General features: G+C 43.9%; 1 protein-coding gene across 5 annotated transcripts in view; it reads right to left on the bottom strand.

The window, feature by feature from the left end:
* Positions 1-16,016, bottom strand: part of KIAA0586 (KIAA0586 ortholog) — a 94,835-nt gene that overhangs the window by 67,461 nt on the left and 11,358 nt on the right. For 3 of the 5 annotated variants that reach the window (XM_078383922.1, XM_072986831.2, XM_072986830.2), the window contains exons 7-16: positions 15,159-15,377; positions 14,611-14,776; positions 12,200-12,388; positions 11,380-11,500; positions 9,306-9,453; positions 7,016-7,057; positions 5,831-5,947; positions 3,595-3,818; positions 2,273-2,345; positions 1,483-1,638 (exon numbers count right to left, since the gene is read on the bottom strand). In XM_078383922.1, coding sequence (XP_078240048.1) covers positions 1,483-1,638; positions 2,273-2,345; positions 3,595-3,818; positions 5,831-5,947; positions 7,016-7,057; positions 9,306-9,453; positions 11,380-11,500; positions 12,200-12,388; positions 14,611-14,776; positions 15,159-15,377 — 1,455 coding nt within the window. The remainder of the gene's footprint in view (positions 1-1,482; positions 1,639-2,272; positions 2,346-3,594; positions 3,819-5,830; positions 5,948-7,015; positions 7,058-9,305; positions 9,454-11,379; positions 11,501-12,199; positions 12,389-14,610; positions 14,777-15,158; positions 15,378-16,016) is intronic. The other 2 variants (XM_078383926.1, XM_078383923.1) reach the window with 1 other exon arrangement.

A 16,016-nucleotide genomic window follows, 5' to 3' on the forward strand; every position in this document is an offset into this window, starting at 1 on the left:
AAGGTGACATCGCATGAGTATAAAGACCTGCTCAGGGGTGAAAGGGGGAGAGGGTCCCTGTGGGCTCTCTCCGACACAGCTCTTTCAAAAAGGCTGTTCTGCCAGTAAAAATATGGAGTAACTGCTTTGAGCACCTTAGAGAGAAGCCTCAGTAGGGAGGGCTAGACAGCGGTAAACCCAAATAAAGCCACAACAGCAGCCTGAGTAGATCTGAGGACTGAGCAGAGGCAAACACTGCCCACCGTACAGGACAGGAGAAGAAAATGAGGTGACCCAAATCCAGGTGCTGGCAAGGGGGGGGACCCTAAAAGGGTGGAAGGGGTTTTTTGCTTTTCTTCCTATCTAGACCATGTCACTTCCTGAGTGGTGACGGGTGTAATTCAGAGATGAGCACCAACGTCTCTGCTGTTCCACCTCCTCCGGGCACTGCTTCTGAGTGGGTGACCACCGGAGGGGGCAGGGCCCCAAACCACCAAACCCCCCCCCCCCGGTTGAAGAGGTCAACGAAATGGCACAAACTGCCAAACCAGAGTTTTGTGCCCATCTCTGGTATAATCCAATCTCTTCTCCTCCGTTAAGAGAATAGAAAGAGGCTGTTGTTGACTCTACTGGATTCTACCCAGCATGAGGGGAACTAATTTTTCATTCCAGTACCCCCACGTTGTTCCTAACAGGTTTTGTCTGAGAAGGTTTAGAAACATCAGTCAGACTATGAAGCTACAATGGAGTCCAGACCTTAGAGCGTAGGAACTAAGTTTAATTTTAGTCCTGCCTAGAACACACCAATTAAAATCAACAGGGCTTATTTGAGTGTTGACGTGGTGGCGCTATGGGTTAAACCACAGAAGCCTCTGTGCTGCCAGGTCAGAAGACCAGCCGTCGTAAGATCGAATCCACGCGACGGAGGGAGCTCCCGTCGCTCGTCCCAGCTCCTGCCAACTTAACAGTTCAAAAGCATGTAAAAATGTGAGTCGATAAATAGGTGCCACCTCAGTGGGAAGGTCACGGCATTCTGTGTCTAGTCGCGCTGGTCACGTGACCACAGAAACTGTCTTCAGACAAACGGTGACTCTACGGCTTGGAAACAGGGATGAGCACCGCGCCCTAGAGTCCGACACGACTAGACTCAATGTCAGGGGAAAACCTTTACCTTTACCTTAAACAATCCTATTCACTTCAAGGGATCTCCTCCAGGTAAGACTGAGATCGGTTTTTAGTCCTGCGCCCTCCAGCTCAGCAGCTACAGCAGGAGGTCTGAGATGTACAGGGAAATTCACCAAGCAGGCAAAGGGTTTCTGTTTCAAGCCATCACACTGGGAACAGTCTGGTCAGTTTCACACAGGCTGACCATCGAAGAGGCCGATACCGGACACTCTTTTTCCCACTTGTGTCCAAAGAGGCTTTTCAGACACATGCAGCTCTACCTGGACTCCTATGATCAAGTCCTCAAACCTTTGGCAGCTTTCAAAACGGGGTTCTCACCTTATCTGTCAGTTTTCGAGGGGACCTGGCAGCAGGCAGAAGTCTCCTCGTCGGGATTCCCAACGAATACGGAGGTCTTCCGTTTGGTTCTCTGCTGGGCTTTACCGTCTTAGTGACGGGGTGAGTCTTGAGCCAGTCCTCCCTGGCTATTTCATCCTAAAGACAAAGCATAAAAGCAGCTGGGAAGATTATAGGTTAGTGCCATGTGTTTCTGGGAGTTGTGGGTTCTGCTTTCAGCAGATGTCACTCTGATATATACAGACCAGCAGGCAAAGGGTTTTGTGATGCTGTGTGCCTGAAACCAGCTGTTCTCCAATTGACCAACCGGGGATGGAGCCTGGCTCAAGAGCTGCAGTACTGCAGTTTAACCACGGCGCCACGAGGCTCAGGTTAATGAGGCTGAAGGGCACAAGCTATGGCACCAGCTCTAGTAGGGCCAACCTCTATGTTTTTGGGAGACGTCATACCCTCTAGATTAGATAACCGCCAGCTCCACAACGCCTTTTGCATCCCCCCATCCGTGGGGCACCTGTCATTATGGAGCTCATGAGGTCAGACCTTGCACAAGTACACCCATGCACATGGTTGCATGAGAAAAAGAGGAGAGACGCAGCACAAAAATGCAGAATTCCTGTTGGAACTGCTTGCAACCGGGGGTCCTGTGAAATCGTTCTGGAGTCAGAACCGGCACACACTTCCAGTGAAGCCGTCTGGTGGACCACATAAACACTCCTTTAAAAAAACCAGGTGCTCTCTTGCCCTGCCTGTTAAAGAATCTCAGCAGTCGTACCTGGATTTCTAAGCTGATGGCCTTAATCCACTCATCCACCGTCTTTCGGATTCGAATCTCCTCCAGGACGTCTCTAGAAAAAAGGAAGAGGGATGATGAAGGTTACCATCGCCGCCTTCTTCCAGCCCTAAATGTGCCTCCTAATGGTAGATCGGGAAGTGCAGAACATTTTTAAGGCGAGTGAAAGAGATCACAAAGGAAGGAGGGAAGAAAAGAACCAGGACCTTCAGCCACAACTACTTTCAAAGTGGTCATGTTTAGCCTGAAGGCAGGTATGTGGAATACACAGCTACCAACTGTCTGACAAGAAAGGGTGTGTGTTTTTTAATGATGGGTGGCTGTTCCACTTCTTTTTGTTGTTGTTGTTGTTCTTAAATACTGAATTAATCCTGTGCGGAATTAATGCGATAAGTCATTCAACTATATTTTAATACTGCAATTTATTTCATGAGCTGGCTCACATCCTGCAAGGAAGAAAACACAAAAATGCAGTAGGACCGCGGTGTGCATGGGGGATCGATTTCAAAGCCCCACCCACCTGCGGATGCTGAAAAAATACAGATCAAATGCTATATTTTGCATGGTCTCTGGCTCCCTCTCATGGCCTGTTCTAGTAAATACACCCTGGAAACACATATACAGTACAGTGGAACCTCGACTTACGAACATCCCTACTTGCGAACGATTCAAGTTACAAACGGCTCAGTTCGCAAAAAGTTGCTTCGCCTTGAGAACAGAGCCTTGACTTAACGAACAAAAAAAGAAAAACCTTTCTGGCCCATTTTTTTAACCTAAGTTCATCTTAGGTCAAAAGAAGAAAAAAATTAAAAATCGCCTCCTAGTGGTAGATATGGATTAACCGGCTTTGCATTAGTTCCTATGGGAACTAATGCCTCTAGTTGTGAAGAGCGCCTCGACATAACGAAAAACAGCCTGAACGGATTAAATGGTTTTCAATGCATTCCTATGGAAAAGTTTGCCTCAACTTCTGAACTTTTCAACGTACGAACGCCGTTCCAATACGGATTAAGTTCGTAAGTTGAGGTACCACTATAAATAGGTATTTCTAGGGATTTTATTTTGTATTTTTAGGCAGCAAATAAGTAAATCAGGAGATACGGATCCCACGGATAGGAGGGTCCTATTGTAAATAAATGACCTAAGTGGGTAGATAAAAACAGGTATTAGGCAAAAGAAACAGAGGTTTAAAAACAAAAAATAAGAATATTCTATAATAAATGACCTAAGTGGGGAGAGAAAAACGGGTATTAGGCAAAAGAAACAGAGGTTTAAAAACAAACAAACAAAAAAGAATATTCTACCTGTCTGCTGTCAGCTCATCTATGAAGGCATGCAAGGCGTTGCCATCTTTGGCACGAATAATAGCTTCCAAATTCTCTTCGAGGAGCTTCTTATTCTTGCGCACAGCTCTCAGGATCTTCTCAGCCTCCCGCAAGATGGATCTGGATGCTTTGGTTGACTTCAGAACAGAGGACTTGGAAAGCTGCTGAAGCTCAGAAAGACTGGGAGCCGCAGGGTCTTTCTGCTGAAATCCAAAATAACATCAGGAGTGGGAAGAACCACCTGTTTGTCACCAACAGCCAACAGGCAGAGATATATTGGCCCACCACATAGTACCCTGTTTTCCCGAAAATAAGACCTAACCTGAAAATAAGCCCTAGGAGGATTTTTCAGGATGCTCGTCATATAAGCCCTACTCCCAAAATGAGCCCCAGTGAAGTGAAACCCTGCCTTCCGCCCTTGTGCAGAAATGGTAGTTTCATTCTTCTTATTCTTTTTTTTTAAGAAAACACAATGAAACACAGGAAGAAAGAAGAAAACAAAGGGGGGGGGAGGAACGAAAGATAGTGAGCTTTTCAACATCTTCTTAAAACAGATTTTAAAACACACATTTAAAATCCATTTTAAATCCAAAACCAAACTTGACTTTGTATTTGCTCTGTCATCTACTGCCTATAAGAGGCTTCTGGGACACAGGCCAGTTTCAGAACTGGAAATATATTTGTATCTCTAGAACACAACAAACACATTTAAAAAAAATGCCAGACAATAACAATGAAGAATGGTGGGAGCTGCTGCCCAGCTATATCTTGAAAGTGACACTCTGTACCCCCTTGTGATGAGCAAAGAAATATTATGACAATTCTATATATGTTTGATCAAAAATAAGCCCCAATGAGTTCAATAGGGTTTGTTTCAGGTAAGTGGTCATAGGATTGCAGTGTAAAGGAAAATACTGCCAGAAAAGTAAATGTATTTTGGCCCCCATTTTTAAGAGCAAAGCATAAAAGACACTATGCCGCTTGAGGTTTTTTTCCCCCTCTAAAAAGCCACTGAACTAGCTGGTTTTCAAGAGATATATCAGAGAAGCTTAAAATAATATGCAGAGATAAAAGCTGCCTTTTCTCCAAAAATAAAGCCACATTTGGAGAATCCTGAATGAAATGTACTTTCTTTCCGAAATACGTATTTCTGGATTGCTTTTTGTTGTTGTTTAGTCATAAAGTCGTGTCCGAATCTTCGTGTCCCCATGGACCAAAGCACTCCAGGCTCTCCTGTCTTCCATTGCCTCCCGGAGTTGGGTCAAATTCATCTGGATTGCTTACAATACATCAATTTAACAAAAACAAACACCACCACCCTGCAAAACTTTATCATGAAAGAGCGGACAAAATCTTGCTCATCCATCTTGAAGGAAATCAACCCTGAGTGCTCACTGGAAGGACAGATCCTGCAATACTTTGGCCATCTGATGAGAAGAGAAGACTCCTTGGAGAAGACCTTGATGTTAGGAAAGTGTGAAGGCAAGAGGAGAAGGGGACGACAGAGGAGGAAATGGCTGGACAGTGTCATCGAAGAGACCAACATGAATTTGACCCAACTCCGGGAGGCAGAGGAAGACAGGAAGGCCTGGCGTGCTCTGGTCCATGGGGTCACGAAGAGTCGCACATGACTTAACAACTAAACAACAGCAGAGCATGCTTGTTTGTTTTATTTATCGGTCCCCTTTCTCCCCAGAAGGGGACTCAACAGGATCTATAACCTAGAGCAGCAACAAGACAGTCTACAGGTGAGACGTATGGGGCACAAGACAGAAGCAGGAACTCTTAAATTGCTAACGATCTCTCTGTGCTAGGTAATGTTGCCAGGAAAGGGAGGATTCCAGTAATTAAGATTCTCCACTTCCTTCAGGGGGCTTTCACACCTCACGTGCACCGAGACGGATCACAGTTAAGTGAGATGAGCCACACGCCAGAAGTAGGATCTCTTTAACTATCAAAAATCCCACCTCCTGATGATAATCTCCTTACCCTTGTGCAGACTTAATTTATGAAAGTTAATATATATGCAGGGAAGGGAGGAAAGTAAGATCAATGACAAGCAGGAAAACATGCAGCCAACGCCTTACAATTCTTTAGAAAGTGGGCAAATCATGTCTTTGTCTTGCGCCAAGGAAAGAGCAAACAGGATTGTTTGGGGAGAGCATTCCACGGGTATATCTGAGAAAGCCCCCTCCCTGGTTTCCACCCACAATACCTCTGTTTTTGAGGGCACATGGTTAAGAGCATCGGATGATGACCTCAACGGATGGGCAGGCAGAGACGGCGGTAGGCAATCCTCCACTTGCGCAGGTTTCCTGACATGCGAGGTAGTCTACAATTTCAAGAAAAATGTTAATTGTGACAGCCCTCAGCACTAGATGATATTAATAAGTCCAGCTATACATGTTTATAGGGTCACATGTAAAGGCCATGAAGCTGGGAACCCCTAAATTTCAATTTCTCCTGGAGAAACTTGATTCTTGTTCTACGTGAGCTTCCTCATCAAGGCTGGTTTGGGGGGATTTGCTTCTAGGACCCCCCCCAAAATGGCTGCCAAAGCCGCATCACTGGCCAAACTTCACAAAAATGAGCATTATATGGTCAGAAATAATAGAAGTTAGAAAGGTAATTTTTTAATCTGTCCCCAATCCTCATCAGTTGAGGATTACTGTGACATTTCATGTTTTCCCTGCAGCCTATGCTTGAACCCATAAGCTTCGGGAACCGATTCTTCGCAAAACGACATTTTTAGAACAGCTGATTGGTGGTTTCAAAATGGCCACCGGGTAATTAAAATGGCTCCCCGCTGTGTTTAGGGATGGATTCCTCGCTATACAGGAAGCAAAAATGGTCGCCATATGGAGGATCTTCGCTGGACGGTGAGTTTTAAGCCCACTGGAACGCATTGAAAGGTTTTCAATGCGTTTCAATGGGCTTTTTATTTTCGCTTTACAATGTTTTCGCTTAATGGCGATTTTCCTGGAACGGATTATCGCCGTTAAGCGAGGCACCACTGTACCTAACTATATGGGGTTCTCTGCTGGTTCTGGAGGTCTGTTGGCTTCCTGTTCATAATTTCCCCCCCAGCATTTTGCTCCCACAATGGCCAACCAGACGCTGCAAGAGGAGATACGTTGCCAGAAAATGGGGCGGCAACAGCACTGATACATGGAGACATCCTGCCTCTGACAATGGAGGTGATATAGAGTCACCAGAGCTAATGGTTTCTAATGTTGTCCCATTTCAGTAACTAAGAAAAGAGCCAAGGAACATTTCTGGTGCTACCATCTTGTGATTTTTAAGGATTACATGTTTGCGGTTTGAGTGCATTGATTCTACTCAAGTGTCTCAGAACGTAAAGGCAATCAAGATTTTTTTAAAAAATTAAGTGACACAGAACCTTTATAAAACTATTCATGTCCGATTTCCACTCCTTTGCATCCTGCAAGGCAGAAAAAGAGAAAGAAAATAATGAACCATATATTCAGGACAATGTTCCCAGTGCAGACAAAACAACACTGTGTTTATATTCTTTATTTAAAATATTTTATTGATTTCATATTTTACTTTTAATTTATTTATTGCTACATTAGTGCCGAAACACTATTCTGGGCGGTTTACAAACATTTAAAATCAGCTCCATCAAACAAAACACTAAATTGCAAACAATAATAACAAAGCATAGCTTAAAAGCTTAAGCATCGCATGGCACGACTGAACGAATTTTCAAACGGAAGCAAAACAGAAGGGACGAGGCATTCATTTTTAGCCCACCTTTCTCCTTAAAAGCACCTAGGCAACTTACAACAATTAAAAGACAATATTAAAAAGCTGAAAACAGTAACAGTAAGTATATAAATATTTTAAAAAGGAATTAAACAACTATTTTATTTTAAAATGTTAAATATAATCCATACTAAAATGTATTTAAAACAACAGAGCACAACAATCCATTAAAAAAAAACCCTCTCAGACCACCTGCCATTAAGGAAAAGGCTTCCTGAAGAGAAAGGTCGTGCCTGCTTGCGGAAGGACAGCCAAGAGGGGGCCTGGTGGGCGTCTTGTGGGAGGGAGTTCCACAGTCTAAAGGAGCAGCCACAGAGAAGGCCCTCGCCTCCTGTGTCCCCATCAGATGCACCTTTGAAGATGGTGGGACCGAGAGGAAGGCCTCCTCTGATGAGCTTCACACCTGAGCCAGCTCAGAAAGGGAGACACAATCTTTGAGATAGCTTAGATCCAGGCCGTTTAGGGCTTTCTAGGTTAAAACCAGCACTTTAGATTGTGCTTGGAAACGGATCGATAGCCGGTGAAGCTGCTTGTAACAAGGGTTACACGTTCCTTGCAACCAGCCTCAGTTAACCATCTAGCTGCAGCATTTTGGACCCATTTAAGACCTCCTCTTCCATATTTCCACTGGAAGTAGCATATAACATAATTGTTACATTTCATGGCACCTTTTTAAAAATCAAAATGTTTCCAAACCCCTCTTTATCCTTGCAGCTCTCAAAAGAAAGAAATAAAACCCCATTCCTTTAGCCAGCCTACTTCAAAGCCTCATTCTAATAATTCTGTATTTTTAAAATCTTATTTATCCTAATAAAATGTTACTGATTCCTTAGAGAAGCGGTTCCCAACCCAGATGTTCTTGGACTGCAACGCCCAGAAATGCCAACCAGCACAGCTAATGGTGAAGGCTTCTGGTAGACCAAGAACATCTGGGGACCCAAAGTTGGGAACCATTACTTCGGAGGCTCTCTCTCTCTCTCTCTCTGTCCAGTGCAATCAATGCAATTGTTTAGGTAACTAGAAAAAAAGAATAGTCCATTGTTGATCAAGACATGTTGCGTATTCTCCACAACACAGGGAAAACCATAAACAAAAAGGAGGGGAATGGATCAAACTATTCTATGGATTCCTTGCAACTGTGTGCTATACAGTGGGGTCTCGACTTACGAACTTAATCCGTATTGGAAGGCAGTTCTCAGATCGAAAAGTTCTTAAGTCGAATCTGCATTGAAATGCATTGAAAACCATTTAATCCGTATCTGCTCTTTTCGTCCGTAGAAACTAACGGGAAGCTGCTATTCCGCCTTCTGCCACTAGAGGGGGATATTTTTTCTTTTTTTCCTTTTACAGTAACCTAAGATGACTTAGCTTTAAAAAAAAGGGGAAAAAAGAGTTCGTAACTCGAATCTAAGTTCGTAAGTCGAGTCCATATATTCCTATGAGAGCGGTTCGTAAGTCGAAATGTTCGTATGTCGAGCTGTTCGTAAGTCGAGACCCCACTGTATATGGTTTGAAGAAAACATGCTGGACTGTCCAAAATTGCCCCAGTGAGTTTCATAGCTGAGTAGGAAGAGGAAGCCAGCTCTCCCTGACATAAATCCAAGACTCTCTTCTGCCTCGCACACTACGCTGCACAGGAAACCTTCTCTCTTTTTAAGAGCAGAAGCCTCTCTTTAGTTCCAACTATTATACACTGTTCTTAAACAAAATGTACACCAGGAGTTTAAGGAGCACCTTACGCAGACAGCATGAGATCTATGGCGTTCTGTCTGCAGAACCGTTCTGTTTGCACTGATGTCTAAAGTCTGGATTTTCAGACAGGATGGATTTGATTCGCAATACAGATCTCAAGATTTTGCTCGAGCTTTTCTTGTCTGTTAACAATCCCGGTAAGAGTTCTTTACCTGCAGTATGCCACACATTTCCCTCTTTAGCTGTCCAAGATCTCGAAGCACCTCGTCTGCTTTCTGAACTGTCCTCTCAACCGGATTGAGATTCTGATTTGTGTTTTCAAAGGTGTGGAAAGGCTCCGTCTGGAAAAGGCTGGATCTGCTAAGAAGAGTATTTCAAAATGTTCAGTGCAGCTGACAAAGGCGTGTGTTCTCACAAGAGTCTAACTTGGAGAGAGAAATGGGCTTGAACCATTTCGTCCCATTTTGTAAAGGCAGCAGCCCTTTCCCGCCTCCTCAGCCGATCCAGGCACTCACCAGGCCCAGCTAGCTTGCTTTTCCCACCTCCTCCTTGGCTGATCTCCCAGTCAAGGGCAAGAGCACAGACTTCTCTGCCCCGCCCTTATCTCTGATTGGGAGATCAGCCAAGAAGGTGGGGCAGAGAAGCCGAGGTCTTGCCAGGACTGGATCATTCATTCATTCATTCATTCATTCATTCATTCATTCATTCATTTGATTTATACCCCGCCTATCTGGTCTACTCGACCACTCTAGGCAGCTTCCAGTATAGGATAAAACAATAAAACACAAGAACATTACATAATCATTTGATACAGTTATAATAAAATAGAGTGAGAATAAAATAAGAAGGAATAGAAAAGAAATCAGGTATTGACTGGAGGGAAGGCCTGGATGTACAACCATGTTTTCAATTGGGTTTTAAAGATTCCCAATATTTATCAGTTGAGGAGGTGGCAGAAGCTACCATGCCAGGTCTGATGAGGGGATGACTGAGCCAGAGAAGGGAGGGGAGGGGAGAAGCATACTTGGTGCTGCTGCCTTTACAAACTGGGATGAGCTGGGACAAACTGGTTTGTGCCCATTTCTAGTTGTAGGCCTCTGCTGAGTTAAGGTTATATTGCCAACTAACCTGCAGCATTTGTACAACATTCTTGGAAAATAGGACTGTGTGTGTCATGCACCGTGGCTGAAAACAAGCAACTCTGAGGAGCGGCAGACCTTCCTACTGAAATAAGACATCTGACAATTGTAGGACAGAGTACAGACAGCGTTTTGATTCCTGTCCTCTGAAGATGCCGGCCACAGAGGCTGGCGAAACGTTAGGAAGAACAACCTTCAGAACACGGCCAAATATCCCGAAAAAGCCACAACAACCAATTGTAGGAAGACTTGACACCCAAGCATGCCTGTTCTTGGCTACTGCAGTTGTCATGAGTTAGCTGAGCTGGTGTTCTGTTGTCAGCTCAGCAGAGATATAAAGCAAGCTGATTTCCCATCCAATCCATTATTTCTCTGATTTCAAACCTGTTCTGAAAATATTGCCTACTTCTTCACTGAATGTTTTCAAAAACTAACCATTGTCAACAACATGGATTACAGTCAAGGAAGCCTCTGAAAGCAAATCCTTGACTTATATGGTACTGGACAACAAGATAAAGCCTCACTGCTAAACTGAAGTGGGTTAGGAAATATATTTTTAGGAATGTAGCCAAAACAGCATCAGTGAGAACGAGGGACGACTAGGATGCTGAAAAAGAGTTTAGCGTGTTTTTGAGAAATCCCAAGATATGAAGAGGGACGTGGTGGCGTTGTGGGTTAAACCGCAGAAGCCTCTGTGCTGTAAGGTCAGAAGACCAGCAATTGTAAGATCGAATCCACGCGACGGAGTGAGCTCCCTTCGCTTGTCCCAGCTCCTGCCAACCTAGCCGTTCGAAAGCATGCAAATGCAAGAAGATAAATAGGTACCACCATGGTACCGTGTCTAAGTCGCACTGGCCACATGACCATGGAAACTGTCTACAGACAAATGCTGGATCTACTGCTTGAAAACAGGGATGAGCACAGCACCCTAGAGTCAAGACACAACTGGACTAAATGTCAAGGGGAACCTTTACCTAAGATATGAAGAAGTAGAAGAAATCTAAAAAAAATAGCAAAGGAGAGAAAAGAACAACCCCCCCCCCTTTTAGTACTGCAGGTTTAAAACAACTGCCATCACAACAACAAACAGCTGGCCCTTGTCTAGCTTGAAAAGCCAAGAACAAAAACTCATATAGGAGACACTTACTACTGTCTTCCAAAATTTCGTGGCACTGCATTGTTGTTTGCAGGCTCCTTCCTTGAAGATGTCTCCCCACTTAACAGAGTTTCTTGGGAATTCAAGATTTGCTCCAGAAGGTTTCCACCCCCTGAAAAGAGATCAGCCACAATGCTTTATTTTAGTTAAATAAGGTTCCATGTACACATTCACAAATATGGATTATTTAATAGGTTCTCTTCCTGAATATGAGCATTTCCATGGTCACAGAGGGGGCTCTTAAGATACGTGTGATACCACACAGTGACTATTAATTTTAAACTCTTTTATAGAAACTCAGAAATCTTTTATAGAAACTCCATGGGGGGGGGGGAATATCTCTTGGTCAAGCTTCAACACTGACCCGATCGGAACAATGTCTGCTAATGACAAAAGTCGCCTCCAGAACTTCATACAAGCCATTCCACAGCTATAATTGAACACCACTGTATTTAGAATAAAAAAGCCTAAAATACAGTAGGATCACAGTATGCACAAGGGATCCATTCCAAGCCCCACCCCCCGCCCCCCGCCATGGCTGCTGAAAAAATGAGGAAGCATTGAATGCTGTACATTGCATGGTCTCTGGTGCCCTTCTGGGAAAAACATACTTCCAGGGTTTTTTATTTAGTATTTTCAGCTAGCGGATAAGTGAATCAGCGGATGTCAAGACCGTGGATAGGGGGATCCTCCTGTACATTTAAGAATGTGAGATATGTTTAATACAGGCAAGTGTGAGATATTCTCATGGGCACATCTGTGTAAGCAAGAGGGAAAGGAGCATCTGACTGTGGACTTTCCCCCATCTTACCTAGAATTCCTCCACAAGGCGGCTGACAAATGTTTTCCTTTTCTCCAATAGGTTGTTCTCTCTTAGACAAGTTCTGTGAGATCTTGACATCTTTAGCTACGGGTACCGGAGCGTATTTCCGAGGCGCTGGGGTCTTCAGTGGGGACTTCTGCATGGGAACACCGTGGCTTCCAAAATGCCGTGAAGAGGCTGCAACGCAGGAAGAAAAACTGATTTATCCATCAAAGACGGCATGTTAAAAAGAGATTCAAAACAATAAAGGTTGTAATAAAATGAGACCTCGCCACCGCTTAAAAGAATCTCAGCAAGATGGAACCCGTTCAGTTAACAAAGAAGACAGAAAAAACTGGGGATCAAGAAGGTAGCAAATGTACTAGACAGCTCCACAGAGTAACCATTGGCCACCCATTTCATAAAATATTTAATGCAAAATGGCATGTGCTGCCAAATCTGTGACTGCTGCAAAGCTCTAGACCTAGGCAGAGTACCCATGTTTCAAAAGCAGCATTTTAATTGAGGAAATTTTCTAAAGAAAAGACCTATGGCGGAGTTTAGTAGGGAGACGGACAGTTGTGTCCCTTATGTCCTTCCATCCCCTCTGATCTCTAGCTTGCAAATTCAAGCTATAATCACGCAGAAAACTCTGTAGCAGTCTTTCCAAATATGCTAAGGGTTGCTGAAGGAATCAGACAACTATACTAAGCTCACCATTCCTTATTTTCACATAAGTTCAAGTCTAGACATCGCATCATTCCGTGGCTAAAGATGTTTAAACAGTGTCATGAGATTTCTGAATAGAGATGCCACAGTTTCTGACTGCATGGCAAACTAGAAGAACTAGAACCAGAAACCACAATATGATTGAGGTCTAGAGACCACACTTTGAAACTGATAGACCAGGTTACTCTGCTATCCCAGGCTGCTGCGCTATGAAAACTGAAATGGACCTACGGACCAGAGAGCTGAAAAGGGAAACAGAGAAGAAACTGAAGTTAGAAGACCCAAAACCATCGAGTCCAACTCCTGGCTCGATGCAGGAATACAAATCAAAGGATATCTTCCTGCGTTTTGTTGTGACTGGAGCTGACCCACTATTAAAACTGCTAGGTGGATCATTGAAAAAAGAAATACAGTAGGACCCCCTTATCCAGAGTATCAGGATCTGCTGATTCACTTATCCGCAGTCCAAGAATATTAAAAGAATTATCCCATAAATACATATTTCTAAAAATAACATTACCAGAACTGGCCACAAGAGGGAGCCAAAGACCATGTTATTTATAGCATTTTTTGGTCTCCATGGGGGAGGCTTAGAATCGTTCTCCTGCAGATACCACACTCCTACTGTATTCTACCTTGCACTTAAATGCTTTTGAATATTAATCCAATATCTTCTGTGCATCTAGATCAGTGATGGTGAACCTTTTTGAGCCCAAGTGCTCAAACTGCAACACAAAATCAACTTATTTATTTCAAAGTGCCAATACTGCAATTAAACCCCAAATGCTGAGGTTTTAGTTTAGAAAGAACAACTGCTCCTGCACTGCAAGGGTTAAATGCTTGGTTTATTTTTCCCCCTATGGGCGGTATTAACAAATAAATACTTACTGGTACTCCAATCCCCCATTGGGTTAGACCGGTAATGGTCGCCATTACACCCCTCCGCTGGACTACTGCACCAGCAGAGGGCAGTGCCAAAATCCGGGATCGGAGGACAGGTAAATATTTCTCTATGGTGACTTATGGCTCATGTGCCCACAGAGAGGGCTCTGTGTGCCGGCTGTGGCACGCATGCCATAGGTTCGCCATCACTGATCTAGTTGGGGGGGGGGGGAATAAACTAACAAGGACCACAGAAGCAGTTTTGACAAGAAATACAAAACACTGCTTTTTGCTCCTTAACATAAGAATCTAAGAGGAGCCCTGCTGGATCAGGCCAAGGGCCCATCTAGTCCAGCTTCCCACATTTCAACAGTGGCCCCACCAGATGCCTCTGGGAGCACACGAAACGACGAGATCCCTGTCTCCTGATGCCCCTCCCCTGCATCTGGCCTTTGGAGGGAACTTCCTTCTAAACCTGGAGATTCTACATCCCCATCATGACTTGTCACCTGCGATGGACTTTTCCTCCAGAAATCTGTCCAATTCCCTTTGAAAGGCATCCAGATGCCAGATGCCATCACCACATCCCGTGGCAAGGAGTTCCACAGACTAACATCACACTGGTTAAGAACACTTTTCGTTGGTCTGTTCTCACTCTCCCAACTGTCCCCTCGTTCTGGTACTGCATGAGAGGGAAAAGCGCTTCCCTCTATCCATTTATACATCCCCTGCCTAATTTCCCAGCTGCATTGAGAAAGAATTATAAAGGACAGAGAAAAATGTAAAAGAAGAAGCGACCACTCTCCCACCTTCCGCATGCGTTGCACTGGAAGGAAATAAATCTTTCTGAGGAGGCGACGTTTGACTGCCCAGTGACCTTCCTGCCTTCATGGCGTGTTTTGTTGGTTCTGTGGAGGATGCTGTGCTGACAGTTTTGACGCCACCCGAGTTCAGCGCAGAGCTAATTAAATGGGACTAGGAAGAAGAAAGTACGGCTTCAGTAGAAGAAATCCAAGAAAACAACCAACTAAAATAGAGCTATTTGGATACAGGACAAATTTGCTGTGACTGTGGAGAAATTCAATCCATGCAGCAGTTACATGCCTGCAATGGATGCCCCATAACATGTTTCAAGAGAAGCTCTAGCAAACGGCTAAGATAATGCTACTGAAGTAGTCCCCTGCAGGTCATTTTAATTTGTTTTTAATTTTATCTATACTTCATATACATCCGTAATCTTAAATCTGGAAAGTGAGGGATAGGATTGGCTGACACCATGTCATCCCACCAGATAAATAAACAACCACAAAAAAGCATCAACTAGCAAGAGCAGGATACGACATTCCCCTGTCAGTACCTGGATATTCATTTGCTGCTGCTGTAAGGTTTCAAGATGGCGAATTCGCTGCTCCATAAACAGATTCATCTGCTTGTCAAGCTGGCAGGCCTTTGGATGGCAAGGGGGCCCCTCGAGGTGTCGCTGCTCTACTACACGCTGCAGCCGCCGATCCGTCTCGTGTAACTTATTAAGGACTTCAGAAACAGAACTCACTTTTGCTTCCAAGTCACTCTGGACCTAAAAAAGGGGGAGACAGGGGGGTGAGGGGTTTAAATTAAATAAGAGTGGAACTATGTCTGAAGAAGTGGATTTGGCCATGAAAGCCCACATTAAAATAGTCTTTAAGGTGCCACGTTTTTTGTATTATTATTATTATTATTATTATTATTATTATTATTATTATTATTATTATTATTATTATTATTATTATTATTATTATTATTATTATTATTATTATTATTATTATTATTAATTCCCCCTGGCTTTTGCCTGATATGCTTGCACAGATTAACACGGCTACCTCTTCTAACTCTCAAGGTAACTGTGGATTGGTCACAAAGGAATAATGGCCAGAACCCTACTCATTAGGGCACCGTGTAAAGTTACACCATCATCAGTGCTCCATCCCGGTGGCAAAGGTAGCACAAGACAACTGCACAAGCCGTTGTGCCACTTCTGTTTTGACCGATTGCACAAGGCACCAGCAGAGGCACTCCGGAGAGACCACGTCCACCTTGGGGTGACGGCGGCTACTATAAGGGGAAATGTCAAGTTACACTGGGAAGCTATCCGGGTGGCTAAAGCTCAACATTTTTTTTCTTTTATTCGAATCGATTTAAATTTTAAAAAAATCAGTTTCTTGACTTAGTAAAAGCA

This window comes from Pogona vitticeps, chromosome 1, assembly GCF_051106095.1.
Source record: "Pogona vitticeps strain Pit_001003342236 chromosome 1, PviZW2.1, whole genome shotgun sequence".
NCBI lineage: Eukaryota > Metazoa > Chordata > Lepidosauria > Squamata > Agamidae > Pogona > Pogona vitticeps.